We start from the raw sequence: 16053 nt of genomic DNA, 5'->3' as shown, positions 1-16053 counted from the left end.
GTCTCCCAAGCCAAAAAAAAAAAAAAAAAGAGTCAGGGTCAGAATTCTACCAAACTTTCAATGAAGTGTTAATGACAATAAGAAACAGAAAAACATAGCTAAGTTCATTTTATGAGGACAGAGTAGAGTTAAGCATATACAAAACCATATAAAGACCACAGAAAAAGAAAATTACAGACCCAGTTCCCTTATGGACATGGATACAAAAATTCTCAACAAAATCATCCATTATAATCAGATATGCTTAGTAAACAATGAGGGTACTAGGAGGATCTGAGTAGAAGAGATAGCACAGCACACCAGGGATAGACTCCCTGTGTCCTGACTACAGAGGTGTCTACATCAATTTTTAATTCATTAACAAGTCACAGGACTGTATTCCAAAATTCACAGCACATATTTTAAAAGAATTCCACAGAGGTATACTTGTGAAATATAACTAAAGTACTACCTAAATATGCGTTACATATATATATTATAAACAGAAAATTAATATTAAATATACATGAGAAACTGTAAAAGCAATAAACTCAAACAGAATAGAAAAAATTAAGGCCAGAAGTTAACTAATTAAATAAATAGAAGTGATGGCACATGTCTTTAATCCAAGGACTTGGGAGGCAGAAGCAGATGTTTAAGTCCATGACCAGTCTGGCCTACATAGTGAGTTCCATACCAGCCTGAATGAAAGAGTGAGACACTCTCTCAAAAAATTAATTAAGTAAATAATTAATACATGGCAAAGATTAATAGTCAAAACATGGTTCTTCTGAACACACTGAAGTGAGATAAGGAAACAGAGAAAAGTCACAAACAATATTAAGAATAATAAAAATATTAACACATCCATAATATATTTGAAATTTTACGTGCAATAGATAAAACTTTAGGAAAATAATATACAAAAAAACGTCACTTGGTAGACACAGAAAACTTATGGAAGATAGTCCTGGGAAGAGGCATGTAATAAAAATTATTACTTCAAACCTATTTGGAATTATTTCCATCTTACTTAAAAATAATAAAGATTTCAGTTTAATTTTAAATTGTGGAGTGGGGGTTTGTGGGGGGGGAGTTGGACAGATGGCTCAGTACTTAAGAGCACTAACTGACTTCTAAAGGTCCTGACTTCAAATCCCAGCAACCACATGGTGGCTCACAACCATCTTTAATGGGATCTGCTGCCCTCTTCTGGTGTGTCTGAAGACAGCTACAGTGTACTCATAAAATAAATAAGTAAATCTTTTTTTAAAAATTGTGTGTGTGTCTGACCTATGAACGCTGTGTGTGAGGGGGTGGGTTGTGGGAGGTTATGTAGAGGCCAGAAAAGGGCATCAGATTCCCTGGCACTGGAGTTGCTGGTAGTTGAGAGCCACCTGATGTAGGTGCTGGAAACTGAACTACAGTCTTCAGCAAGAATATATGCTCTTAATTGCTGAGCCATCTCTGCAGTCCCTACCTAAAAGTTTTCTAGGTAAGACCCTGTACTGACCTGTATGTACGTACGTACGTACATGTACACATGTACACACACATGTACACACACACACACACACACACACACACACACGATAAAAATAAACTTTTTTCAGAAATGTTTTATTTTCAAATAGTAAGAGAAGTAATGTTTCTTACAGACCCTCGTGTTTTCTTATCGACAGGTAGCACTTTTCCTCCAAGATTAAATCATTGGGCTAGAGTGATAGCTCAAGAATTAAAGAGCACTTGAGAGTCTTCCAGAGGACCTGGGTTCGATTCCTCGAACCCATAGGGTTAGACATAACTACCTTTAACTCTAGTTCCAGGGGATCTGATCCCCACCTCTCCTGGTCTCTGAAGGCACCAGGTATGCATGTGAAGTACATACATTAATACATGCAGACAGACCCCAAAACTATACACATACAATAAATTTTTAAAAAATTAAGTAGCGGGTTGGGGATTTAGCTCAGTGGTAGAGCGCTTGCCTAGCAAGCGCAAGGCCCTGGGTTCGGTCCCCAGCTCCGAAGGAAAAAAAAAAAAAATTAAGTAGCTATCCCTCTGAGAAGGAAATTCATTGAGACACAGTATGTTAAAGGGAAGTAAAATAAGATGCTATTGCGTATAGACACTAAGTTATAGGATAGATCTCGTGATCTTATTCCTAACTCAAAGTTTGCATCCTTTGATCCTTATCTCATCTCAACTCCTGGCCACTTCTGAGAACCACCCACTCACCTATCTATATCTGTCTTCTACTTTTCCATATTTAATATATAAGATCATGGGATAGTCGTCATTCTATTACAATCACTTTTAAACAAAACCAAAACGTTAACCATTAATGGAACTAAAATTCAAGGTAAATTAAATTTTTCTTTTTGTTAGCCCTTTGAGAATTTTGTACAATGTCTTTTGATCATATTCACCTCCTGCCAGACCCACCTCCTCCTTCCATACCACTCGACTTCGTGTCTCCCTCTTTTTTTTAATCCATCAAGTCTAATTTGTGCTGCCCACATATTCTTGAACGTGTGGCCTTCAACTGGAAGTGGTCAGTATACATGGGACAACACTCTCAAAGGTGACTTTCCCGCTCAGCTGCTGTCAACCTGCTGCTGTAAGCACCTCTGTTGCCAGAGGACTCCATGACCTCCACTCCACACTGCAATTTATTCTGGCTTGAACTTGCACAGGAGTCATGCAAACTCAATTTTTTTAATCATGATACAAAGTTATTTACATGTAACTCAATAATAAAAAACACAATAAAATCAGTTACCAGCATAAAAACAAATTAACAGTAGTAACAGTAACATACTTCTCTCCTATAATAGTTTTTACATCCATGTAACAATGTTAAATAATCCAGCAAGTTAGTTGAACAAAATTACTTTTACAAATTGCTTCCTAAAACATATTTTAAAATGATTCCTATATAATAACACGAGTACTTACATATTGGTGTTGTCATTTTTTTGAGCCTATTGTTTTTATCAAATCACTTCCTTTTCCTGTTTAGGGAATCAAACGTGAAATTCTGGATTTCACAGTTCAGTAAAATCTCCAAGACAAGATGTATTGGCAACTTTTTCTAAGCAAAGATACATGACCAACAGGAACAGCCTACATCTATAATCACAAGACTTTCAAGCAATGAAGTACATTTCATTATACCTGACTTCTAAAAGAATAACACTGCCAGGTCTGTGGAACCCATAGGTCATCTATGGCCAAGGATTACTATGAATGGGGTAAATGGGAAATTGTGAAACTTTAAATGTGAATTGCTTTGAATTGTTTTGTTGCTTTAAAAAAGAAAGGAAAAACAACAAAGGGGGAAAGCCCAAGTAGATATTGGGAAGAAAGGTGATATCGGGCTGGAGAAATGGTTCAGCAGTTAAGAGCACAAATTTCCAGCAACCACATGGTGGCTCACAACCATCTGTAATGGAATCTGATGTCCTCTCCTAGTGTGTCTGAAGACAGCTACAGTGTACTCATAACATAAAATAAATCTTTTTTTTTTTAAAAAAAGCTATTATAATAAAAAGTTCTCAAAAAAAAAAAGAAATTGGTGGCACTTTTGCAGACTTAACAGGACACACTTTAGTAAACTACTTACATAAATAATCTTCGGAAAGTTATTTAGGAGATTTTAAAGGGCTAAAAAAATTATTCTTTAAAATAAATATCCTGGCTTTATCTTCACTATTATCACTAAATGTAAGATGATTAAAAGCCAGATGACTAAAAGCCAAATGATGGTGAATTTGTGACTCTGTAGAATTCCTGATGAAAGGGAAGCTAACAAATATAAATTTCAGGCCCATTCTACATCACTATCTCACCTATAAAAAGTCTAGAATACACTAAAGGAAAACAAAAAGGAGGGAATCTCCTATTGCATTCACTACCCAAAACATGATTTTAGAATTTACAGTCTCTTTACATTTTTATTTTACACAGTTTCTACAAATATTCATTTTTATCAGAATATGATATCACTTTCCAAACATTCACTTTAGTGTTTAATAGTCCACTGGATAGCTATTCTATTCTAAGCATTAGCATACTCATCCTTTGGCATGTTTTAAAAATACCACTAATGGGGGTTGGGGATTTAGCTCAGTGGTAGGGCGCTTGCCTAGGAAGCACAAGGCCCTGGGTTCGGTCCCCAGCTCCGAAAAAAAGAACCAAAAAAAAAAAAAAAAAAAAAAAAAAAAAACACTTAAAAAAAAAAATACCACTAATAGTAAATGTGGTATATTAAAGAGTAGGCTAAAATTTTTTGTCACTAATAGTTATATGATACATTGTCTCTATTTTCCTAAAATATTTTTTAATTGCAAATATATTTTAAGAGAAAAATCTATTCAAACCTTCAATGAGGAAAATAATTTCTCCACTGTTTAAGACATATTTACATATAGACTATGAGCTTGCAAAACCAAATAATTAGTAATTAGCATGATGGCATAGTTTTAAATAAAATTGTAATTCTAAATAAGCAAACAAAACGTAGCCCATTAAAGATAATATATGGACTTTAACTGGAAAGAGCAAATTAATAACCAGAATGGAATAAGGGTAGTAGAAATTAATATGCTGAAGTTCTAAACCCAGATTTTATTATTACAGAATTGTAAAAACTGACATATTGTTGTACATTAACTCCAAAGCTTCAATTCACTTACCCAAATGAATTACAATAATTCTGCCCACTGAGCCAGCTCATGCCAGTGAATAAAATGTTCTGCTTTGGAATGTTATACGCTATAACACATGATATCTGAAGCTCCCATGCTGGCAATAAGCTTTTTGACATAAATTATGAAAGTGGTTTAAATTTATAATAAATTTTGGAGACAATAAAAGTATTGAAATACCAATCAGTTTCATGAAAAAGTAATTAAGAAATTTAAATTTAATTTAGATTATATGCACAAGTTGAGACGATGAAAAACACCATTCTAACACTCTGATGTAAGTGCGCTGTAAGAAATCATAATCCAGGGGTTGGGGATTTAGCTCAGCAGTAGAGCACTTGGCTAGCAAGCGCAAGGTCCTGGGTTCGGTCCCCAGCTCCGGAAAAAAAAAAAAAATCATAATCCAAACTCTAAGAAAGTAAAATTTTTAATACAAAAATGTTTCCAGTTATGGGATGAGTATTTAGACGCTTGTGCTTCACCAACAACTAATACACAAGCAGTAATAAAACAGAGATGAAAACAGTCCACAAATAACCATTTTTAAATGATTTGACTCAAAATAATGCAGCAGAGTAGGAAAAAGGGATGCAAGCACTAATCAAGACAAAGTGAAATAAATGAAAAAACACTACTCAATCTAAAATAGTATATAAAAGCATTAAACACCACCCAGCCATAAATGAAAGGTTCTAACGTTCTAACTTATAAACATCAAACATTTCTGTTGAAAACTGATGAAAAGAAGCTGGAAAGGCAGCTCAGTAGTTAAGGGTATCTTCTGAGCAAGCGTGAGGACGAGTTTGGATTCTAGCATTCACATAAAGTGGAGCATCCTGGTGCATGCCTATAACCCAAGCCCAGAGGTGGATGGAGGCCAGAAGACAAGTCTAGTTTTGCTGACCTGCACCTAGCTGAGCAAACAGGAGGCCCAGGGTCAGGGAAGAACCCTGCTACCAAAGAATAGAGAGCAATAAAGGAGGACACCTAACACACAGGTGTATGCATAAACACACATGCAGACACAAAGGAATGAATAAAATCCCAAGTATTTGTAAATGTGTAACTTAGAGAACAATGTAACTGTAGTTGTATGCTTCACCATCTCTTAGAAAACAGGAGAGTAAGACCCAGATGCATTATAGAAAAGCTAATAATATGAATGATAAAGACCAAACTTGATCTTAGAATTGTCTGCTCAATTAGGCTGTAACCTTCAGCCCTGTGTTTTGTCTCTACATAGCTCAGTTTTAACATGAATCTTATTTTCAGTTTTGAGTCTCTCACAACTTGAAAACCTCATAACCCCTGGTTTGCCTTCATGATTCTGTCAGTGGGTTTAATCATAATTCCCTGTATGTGGATATTTTCATCCAGTGACTCTGACCCTACTCCTAACTGTAACTTCCCTTGTCCTTAATAGAGCCTAACTCTATATTTGCTTTTCCCCCCTACTGCAATAGCTTCTGAAGAAAAATTGCTGGCAACTTCACTGCCCAGTTGGCTTTAGAATACTGTCCCCCTGAAGGCAAATGTATTAAGAACTTACTTGTCACACAATGGGCTCTAAAAGTGAATGAATCTTGAGAACTCTTAGAGGAAGGGCCTGAACTGAGGAATGGGTCACTCAGTTCAGCCTTTGAAGGGTGCATGCTGTCCCCAGACTTTCCCCAGTCTCTGCACTTCCCTGCCGTCTTGAGGTTAACAGTTGTGCTCTCCCTATCATCCTCTCCTAACAGAGAGTTTTTTAATCTCCATCCAGGATGGAGCCCAGAACTAAGAAGCCAAAATAAATCTTCATTTTTCTTGGGTATTAATCTAACAGTGACAAAACCAGCAAACAAACATCGAATCTTGTCTTTTTTTTTCTTTATTTGCACACACAACAGACATTTTATTAAGTTTCCTCTAAACAAGACATAAGATCAAATTGTTTAGCAGAAATAGGTTCAATTGAGAGGGCAACAGATCCAAGGAAGATTAAAGTCAAATACTTAAAATAACCAAAAGGCACTATGACACCACCTAAAACCCACCACCTCAGAGGTAGCAGACTAAGGAAGACCACGCTACAGTAAGTTACCTAATGAGAATGTTAGCAGTTACTTAACAAGAAGCAAGTCTGTCTTACAAAAGATTTTGAAAATGATCACTGAATCCAAGGTATTTGGCCAGGAAAGGGTCAAGATAGCTGAAGGTGAAGCCACCTGGAAAGGAATAGGTATAGAAAATCCAAGCTAGAGTTAAACAGATGGCAATGGATCAGGCTTCTTCCTCCCAAAAATTAATTATTGCACTGAGCTGCTTGCCCCTGACTTACAGGACGCTCAACATCTCAACTATTTTTAAGGATGCTCAGGGTTCTTGGTGTAGTATAGCATAACCTCTGAGAACGTATTACACATGGGCTGGCTTTGTTGCTAGTTATTCAGAATGAAAATTCCAAAGCATTCACATGCAATGGAATATGAGCTTTGTGAATCTGGTCCTAAGAACCTTGTGGAATATTCTCTTTTTTTTTTTTTTTTTTTTTTTGTGGGGGGGGGGGTTCTTTTTTTTTGGAGCTGGGGACCGAACCCAGGGCCTTGCGCTTCCTAGGCAAGCGCTCTACCACTGAGCTAAATCCCCAACCCCTGGAATATTCTCTTAACAGTCTACACAGCTGAGCTTAACTTAAAGCTTCAAGGCTCACAAAGTAAAAAAAAAAGCCAGGATACAACAATGCAGGTAGAGCATACTAGCAGTCAATAGCAATCCGCCTATCTCCAATGTAGGATAAATGCTAATGTAGCTAATATGGGGTGTAAAAAACTATGCTAAAGCAAGGTGGGTCTTCTGCTGAACTCAATACTAAGAAAAACAAGGGGTGGGGGTGATTTTATTTTCAAAATGTTTCAGAAGTTATTATATTATAGAGGAACATGGCTGAACAGGTAGGAGACAGATTCTCCGTTGTGGGTTCTCCTGATGGCTTCTGCAAGGATCATAGAGATGTCAATCACCTGGATTTTGGAGCAGTGTTTCATCTTATCCTCCTGAGGTATGGTATTGGTAACTACTACTGCTTCGAAGCATGCATTGTTGATGCGAGAAATGGCTGGGCCAGAAAAGATTCCGTGCGTCAAGATAGCATAAACTCTGGTAGCTCCAGCTGAGAGAAGTTTGTCAGCAGCATGACAGATTGTACCACAAGTGTCAGCCATGTCATCCACAAGTATAGCCACACGATCCTTCACATCTCCTACCAGAACCATGCGGTCCACTTCATTGGCCTTCTTCCGTTCCTTGTGAATCAAAGCAAAATCCACATTCAGTCGGTCTGCAATGGAGGTCACTCTCTTGGCTCCACCAGCGTCAGGTGAGACAATAGTACAGTTTTTCCACTCAGATATGTTCTCCCGTATCCACTTTAGGACAGCTGGCTCTGCATATAAATTGTCCACTGGGATATCAAAGAAACCCTGAATCTGAGATGCATGTAGATCCATGGTGATAATATGATCAGCACCTGCTACAGATAGCATATTTGCAACAAGCTTTGCTGAGATGGGAGCCCGGCTTTTATCCTTCTTATCCTGCCGGGCATAAGGGAAGCATGGGATGACCGCAGTAACCCGGCTGGCTGAAGCAATCTTGCAAGCATTAATCATGATCAAAAGCTCCATTAGATTGTCATTTATCTCACCACACCCACTCTGAACAATGTAGACATCCTCTCCACGAACACTTTCCCCAATTTCCACACAGGTCTCCTGATTGCTGAATTTCTTAGTCACCACCTTGCCCAGCTCCAGGCCTAGGCGGTCAGCTATTTTCTGGGATAAGTCCTGGTGGGAGCTCCCACTGAAGATTTTGATATTTGGCATCTTGGGCAACTAACCAAACGTGCTCAGTGCTCAGTAGTCACCACCACTGCCTCTGCTGCTGCTGCTGCTCCAGCTGCCTCCGCTGCTGCTCCAGCTGCCTCCGCTGCTCCTGCTGCTGCTGTCGCTGCTGCTGCTGTTGCTGCTGCTGCAGCCACCAACACTGGAACAGAAGTCAGCAGGGAGCCTGAACACCAACAGTACCGCTTTGCTACTCCGCCATCTACAAAATCTTTTCAAGCACATACACCACATTTTTTTCTGGTCAACCAAACAGACCTGAATATATTTGTCAGAACTAAAATCATAAAAATGGGTATTTTTTACAACTGAAATAAACTAGAAATCAAGAACAGAAAGATCTAGAAAAATCCATTAGCAAACTCATAGTTCAAAACATAAGCTAAATCTTAAAATATTTTTAAATAAAAATGGTAAGATGTGTTAAAATTTGTGATGATGTACGTAACAGATCAATCTGTATGAAATCTATAGCACTGAGTTCATAGACTTAAAAGGGAAGACTCATCAATACTTGAGCCTCCAACAAAAAAAAATAAAGGAGCATAGGTCTCTTTATCAAGGCCACAGTGGATATCTGAAGATATCCATGAGTATATATATATATATTACAGTTTACTATACATACTTAGTTTTAGTAAACCTAAGTACATTCAACCTAAGCACTTAGAAAATTAAGATACAGTAAAATGTTAATAGAACTAGAAATAATACAGATTAATCAGAATTGTATTCTACAACCTTCACTTTATTAAACCAGCATAATCTCTAAATGAATTCTAAATTCTTGTCCTTATAGCCATAGATAAGACACTTCTCTATGGATAACTTCTCTGCAAGACAGACCAGTACAGAAAACCATACCTAATCAAAACACAGGGTTGCTGAGATAAAGATAAATCTACAAAACAATTCCTGCCCCTAAGGCTCAAGAATCACTGAGGAGGAAAGACTGTAAGAGTAAGAACAAGAAATTTTCGCTGTGAGATTGTGCCTCCTAAATATCAGAAGCTACAATTATCAAGTCTCACCCAACATGGCTGCCTAATATGATCTGAACAAGGATGACACCAGGCAACAAAGAATGCAGAGAATGAAAGTCTTCCGAGGGAATATCGTACCAAATGGAACATACACATAAATAACATTATGCAGACTGAGCAGATTGTATTATTTATTTGAGAAAGAGAAAGTGAGAAAAAATTTTTAAAAAGGTCATTAATTTAAAAGAAAGCCAGGATAAGAGTACAGAAGTTTAGAAGGAGAAAAGAAAAGGGGGAAAAATGTAATGTTATTACAAACTTTGAATTTTTTTTTCCCCAAGACAAGGTTTCTCCATGTAGCTCTGGCTATTCTAAAACTCCATCTGTAGACCAGGCTGGCCTTGAACTTAAAGATTCATCTACCTCTGACTTTGGAATACCAGGATTAAAAGTATGTAAAAATAACCCCTAAAAATAATCTAAAGTTTATTTTAACATATAGAATGTTTAAGTTTTCCACTTAATATTTTCTTTTATTAATCTCAATAAAAGACTTTATAAAATAAAATTATAGATAAAGGTGCTGACAAAAAAAAAACCCTCTCATTTAAAACTAAGCAATCAGTACTAGCTCAATAACAAGACAGAAACCCAGAAGAGTCTGTATCTATTTACAAAATCAAATGCATAATGTAAAAAGTCTGATAAAGAAAATTTGGGCCAGGAGATTATAAAATCTCTTTAATAACCTTAATTGCCTGCCCATATTTCTTGGGAGAACCTCTAATCTAAATTGTTTGTTTTGGGGTGTGCTATACAACTGTCAATCCTAGAACACTGCCTTGGTCTTTTCCTGGGCCACACTACACTTTCTGGTATTTCTGACATTTTTTCCTGCTTTATTTCAAGAGAATCAAACAGAATTTTCAGAGGCTTTCTATCTAGAAATGTCCTTAGTCTGCATCCACCTTCCTGATTCCTGAATTTCTGCTATAGCTTGGGGGGGTCTAAAAAGTCTTGTCCTTCAAAACTTTCAAATGGCTCCAACATTGTATTTCAGCAGCTGACAGTACTAGCAAAGACTTGGGCTAGCACACTCTAAGCACTTGTTTTTATCGACAGCCATTGTTAAGTCTGGCCTTCCCTTTTCATCCTGATGTTAGCAACTTTCATTAGCATGTGCCAATGCAAAGGTTTTTCTTGTTTAAGTACAAGATCAGGAAAAGAAGACAGAGTAGTACTACTAGTTTTTAATGAAAACTTTGTTTGAAAGGAGTTTGCCTTAAAAAGTTTAAACTAAATATTTATACATTATAAAAACAATGCCATTTCAGAGAAAGAAATAATTCCCCCAAACATGTACTAGGGCTCTAAATGTGAACTTTTTGAGTCCACAATTTTATTTGTGGAAAACTAACTTCTCCCAAAAGGCAAAATATTTATTTATGTACAAGAATATAAACTACACTGCTGTTTATAAAACTAAAACATTAGCACATACCAATGCCCATGTAGGAGATAAAGGATGTTATAATCTTTATGGTATCCAGTAAAAGAATGCTAAAGTATATGCAACATCTAAAATAACAAGAGTACAAAAGGTACAACAAAAAATGTAAATAGTGAGATGAGCCACTTGGATAAATTATTTAGTTAAGAACATGAAGCTGATCCATTGAATTTCAGAATATCCAACTGTGGGGCTGGAGAGATGGCTCAGCAGTCAAGAGCAAAGGCTGCTCTATGTGGGGACCAGTACACTTCCCATCATCCACATGGTGAATCCAATGCCCTTCTCTGGCCTCTGCAAACACCAACCAGGCTTACATGCTACAAAGACAAACATGCATGCAAAATATCTACACACAACATAATTTTTAAATGCTCATCATACATCCAATTATACACAAGAGAAACAAAAGATGGCTGAAACAACTACATCAAAAGAGAAAAACAAAGTGGAGATTGGAAAAGGCTCAAGAAATATGCTAACTGTCTGGCATGGTGCCACACACCTTTATTCCCAGCACTTGGGAGGCAAAGGCAGGAAGATCACCCAAGGTTCAAGGCCAATCTGCTCTTCATAGCCAGTTCCTGAACACTTACGTCTACACACAGAAATTTTGTTTCAAATAATAAACAAAAATTTTAAAAAGGGCTGGAGAGATGGCTCAGTAGTTAAAAGAATACTGGTTGCTCTTTCAGAAGTCCTGAATTCAGTTCCCAGTAACCATATTATGGTGGCTCACAATCATCTGTAATGAGATCTGATGCCTTCTTCTGGTGTGTCTGAAGACAGCTACAGTATACTCATATAAATAAAATAAATCTTAAAAAAAATTTAAAAGAAATAAATCAACAAAATATAGTATGGTATCATCTAAACTGGTTCCTATAATGCAAAGAGATTAAAAACAGAAAAAAAAATTAGATTACAATTTAATAAAAAGCAATATTCACTAACTACAACTGTGTCTAGTCAATGTACTTACAGTTTATATATAAGCATTCAGTGTATATCTTGACTATCAGTTTCTCACCAAAGCCAAAAAATCTTAAGGTGAACAATATAATCACTGAACATTATGTTAACATTAAAGGTATTATCCAGGGAATACAGAATTCTGGAAAGATGTTCTTTGACTTTCCAGATGTCAAATGTAGTTCTTTGGACTACATCCTGATAAATATACCAAAAATGCATGTAATACACACCTAAGTCATCAAATCCCTGAGCTGAACACAATGTACCAAAGACCACTAGTTGTTGGTTCTCCTGATACCACCTAGGAATTGCAGCTTGCAGCCACCACCCAGTGTCATGAATAACAGTAACTTACCGTGTCTGTCTACCCCTAGCCTAAATAAAGATTAAAAATACAAATGCAAGATACCACCTCTATTGACTACCAGTTTCTCACCATCCCAAAGCCAAAAAATCTAAAGGTGAACGACTGTAAGTCAGAGACAATATATACTATTTTTTTTTTAGCTTCTCAACAAGACACACTATTTTAAAAGTTTTTCTTAAAAAATTCAGACAAGGCTTTAAAACAAAAAGTATCACTAAAGATGAAATGAATCACTGATAAAAGAGGATGTCTAGCTTACAGAAAAATAGATTAATCATGAAGCTATATACTATGAAGAGCATGACCTCAAAAATAGATATGTACATACACACATGTATATATGTGTGAATGTGCGTGCGTGCGTGCGTGTGTGTGTGTGTGTGTGTGTATATGACTAGGTGGGTAGGTATCCAGGGAGAAATAGACTCCATTATTACAAAAGGAGTCTTAACATAGCAAATTGTCACCACTTACTACTACTAACACAGAGATTTATACATATATGAATTGTTAATAGGAGAGATTGAGCAACAGCATTAATAAGGCACGTATAAAACAATCCATATCACCTGTGCAGACATGTTTTGTAAACAGCTATATACAGAAAAGTAACAATTTTAGTGGTTATTCATTTGTTCAGAAAAAAATGTCCATGTTTTATATACTTCTATATGAACCATATTTCACAATAAAGTTTTTTAAAGTTATCATTTTTTTCTCTTTTTCAAAGTTCATTCCACAGTAGCAAATCCTACAAAGATACAAAAATACAAAGAAGCACTGTGAGATGGTGCTCTCATTTAATCCCAGGACTTGGGAAACAGAGGCAAAATTTCTCTGAGTTCAAGGTCAGCTTGGTCCACATAGCAACTTCTCAAACAGCCAGGACTAAAGCCAGACTGTCTTGAGAGAGAGAAGAGAGACAGGCAGATACAGAGACAGAAACAGATGTTGGCATGTTTCAAGAAGAAACAAGAAAAATATTCAAGATTATAAACTACAGTAAACTGAACCCTGTTATAGTCTAGTTATTTCCAAAATGTATAGATATTAAGCAAAATGGAAGCAATCTCAATGTACATACACAAACCTAATGCACTACTTTAAATTTAAAAGAATATACCACATACCTATATATATTAAAATAGAGTAAAACCTAAAAGAATACTTCCAACTTTAGCAAAAATCACAACCAGATTTCCTTTTAACAAATGCCAAAAGTAGTTCTATGGAAAATTTGTCCTATTAGTCAACTATTAAAGAGAAAGTCCAAATCAGCTACCACGTTAAAGTAATAATCTGTTGCTAGAATAGATTGTGTGTGTGTGTGTGTGTGTGTGTGTGCGCGCGTGTGTGTTTCCAAAACAAAAAATGTGGTATATAGTTATGGTTAAATTTAATTATTTCAAGACATAAGATAATTATACTTCATGAAAATACAATAAACTGTACACACAACTTAAGCACGTTTCTATGTTTATTAAACTTTTAAATTTATCACGCAAAGATTTTTATTTCATACTCTACCGTTGAAGAAAAATAATGTACATCTACTCATATTTGCTTGTCCATCATTACTTTTATCTAATGAAATAATTCATATTATCTCACTTTTTCAAAATTAGCCTCAATTATTGCTACACTATTTACTAGGATGCAATCTAGTTTGGTTTCTTTTGCTTTGACAAATGTCATGACCAAAAGCTAACACGGAGGGCTAGCATCCATCACCCAGGAAGCAACCAAAGGAGCTGGAGGATAGAACCTGGAAGCGGGAACTGAAGCAGGGACCAGGGAGTTACCCTTACTGGCTTGCTCTCCATAGCATGCTTTGGTTTTCTTCCTTATACAAGTGAGATCCAACCTGCTCAGGGTTGATAAAACACACAGTGAGTGATCTGGGCCCTCTCACCTCAATCATTAATCAAGAAAATGTCCCCAATTTGATGGAAGCAATTCGTCCTTTGATCTACCCTCCTCTAGTCATTCTAGTGACTTAATAATATAGTAATATCCAGTGCAGGATGATAGCCTATGTAACGATTACGTAACTGTCCTTTTATCTGAGGTTCACTCCAGATGGCAGTAAGAAACTTTGCAAAGTGAGTAACTTGTGATACAGATTAAAGGCGTCCTTCCTTAGCTGTCTATCTACCACCACCGGGAATTATTTGACATAAAAATGCTCAAAGGGACCCTTCCAAAGGCCTGTTCTCTTAGAAACACGCGTTTCTTATATCACCACCCTAGCCTATCCTGCTATCTTGCAATCTACTCGACTTGAAGTACTTCACCAATACCGTAAGGTGGTGTCATCCTCCAGTTAGAAAAGCCAGTTTTTGGATGTAGTGAACCCAGAGTATGCAGTTGTATCTTACTACAGTAGGCACTGGGCATATTGAGCTACACTGCGGTTTTGTCTCGCACTATGAAGGGTGAAAGCTATGAAGCGCTAAAGTGTCCCGGAAGGGCATAAAGTGAACCCACGGTCCAGCCAGGACTGAAACCTTAATTCCTCACAGCTTGGAGGAAAAACAACCTACACTTCTCAGTGTTCGGCCTTTTTAACTTTTGAAAGACTACACGCCATGATGCTGAAACCTGGAGGAGCGGCGTGTCACCTGTGAACGCCGCGACGCGGGCTACCAAAGGTGGCCGGCACTCTCGCGGTCAATTCTTAAGCAAGTACTCCTGCATCTCCAGGGGCCGCGGCCGGAAGTCCCGATCGGGCTGCAGCCCACTCTGAGGTTCTCTCCCTTCCCCTTCCCCTTCCCCCTCACCCCCTACCGCTCCCGGCCCACGCCGTTACCTGTGGAGCCACGGGATCCTTAAGGGCCCACTCCGCTCACGCAGTTCGCGGGTCCTGTGGCGCCGCCACCGAGGGAGCCAATCGCCGTGCGCCCGCTGCGCGCCTCTGAGTGACCAAAAAGGGCGGGGTGGGCGAGAGGAAACGAGCTGCACGCACGCGAGAACCCGCGCGGACGAGACTGCACGCACCGAGCATGCGCGAGCCCGGTGGCTGCAGGGGGTGGGGCGGGGCGGCGGGGCGGGGCGGGGCTTCCGGCGAGCTCGCGGACCTACGGATTGCTCCGGGAAGCAGGAGGAACGTGGCCTGGAAGTCTTGTTCGATGGGAGGGGCGGGCAACTACTCCGCGCTAACTCTGCAGAAACGTGTGGTTCGTGAGCTCAGCCTCCCGTAGAGGATCTTCACTGGGCAAAACTGTGGTTTCCGTCTGCGTGGAGAGATTTGTGGCGACCGGAGGAAAGGTCCTGCGAAGTGAGCCAGAGTGAGACCTAGATGTTGGCCAAAGAATTCAGAAAAGCCTTAAAGCTGGTGACATATTTACTTCAGGACTAGAAAGAGTGTACTCTAGACTATGTGCGTTCTCAATGTTCAATCTCAGAACTAAAAAGAAAAGCCTAAACGCCAGGATTATTTTTATTGCAAAACATAGGTTTTAGCATTCTAAGCTCTACCCCCCCCCCCCCAGTTACCAGCCAACAGCCAGGTATGCCTGATACTATAAATGAGGCTACTTGCCCCCTCTTGCTCTTACCCTCTTCCCTCTTTGTTCCTTCCCTCCCCATTCCCCTCCCTATCTCCACGGGATTATGGCCGGCTTCTACCTCTCCCTCCCTCTTAACT

At 38.2% G+C, this 16053-nt stretch overlaps 2 protein-coding genes across 2 annotated transcripts in view; both read right to left on the bottom strand.

Annotated features, from left to right (window-relative positions):
• The window catches only part of Mipol1 (mirror-image polydactyly 1), a 335792-nt gene extending 320396 nt beyond the window's left edge, over positions 1-15396 (bottom strand). Inside the window, 1 exon segment of the mRNA NM_001399384.2 lies at positions 15217-15396. The gene's annotated coding sequence lies outside the window, so the exon portion shown is untranslated.
• Prps1l3 (phosphoribosyl pyrophosphate synthetase 1-like 3) lies at positions 7226-15373 on the bottom strand. Its single transcript, NM_001009694.1, is given in 2 exon segments — positions 7226-8783; positions 15217-15373. A coding segment is annotated over 1 exon segment (957 nt). The 5' UTR covers positions 8555-8783; positions 15217-15373; the 3' UTR covers positions 7226-7597.
• Positions 15397-16053: the final 657 nt, after the last annotated feature.

The sequence above is a fragment of the Rattus norvegicus genome, chromosome 6, assembly GCF_021556685.1.
Source record: "Rattus norvegicus strain SHRSP/BbbUtx chromosome 6, alternate assembly SHRSP_T2T, whole genome shotgun sequence".
Classification (NCBI taxonomy): Eukaryota; Metazoa; Chordata; class Mammalia; order Rodentia; family Muridae; genus Rattus; species Rattus norvegicus.
The sequence above is the reverse complement of the archived record's forward strand: the minus strand, read 5'-3'. Positions and strand labels throughout refer to the sequence as shown.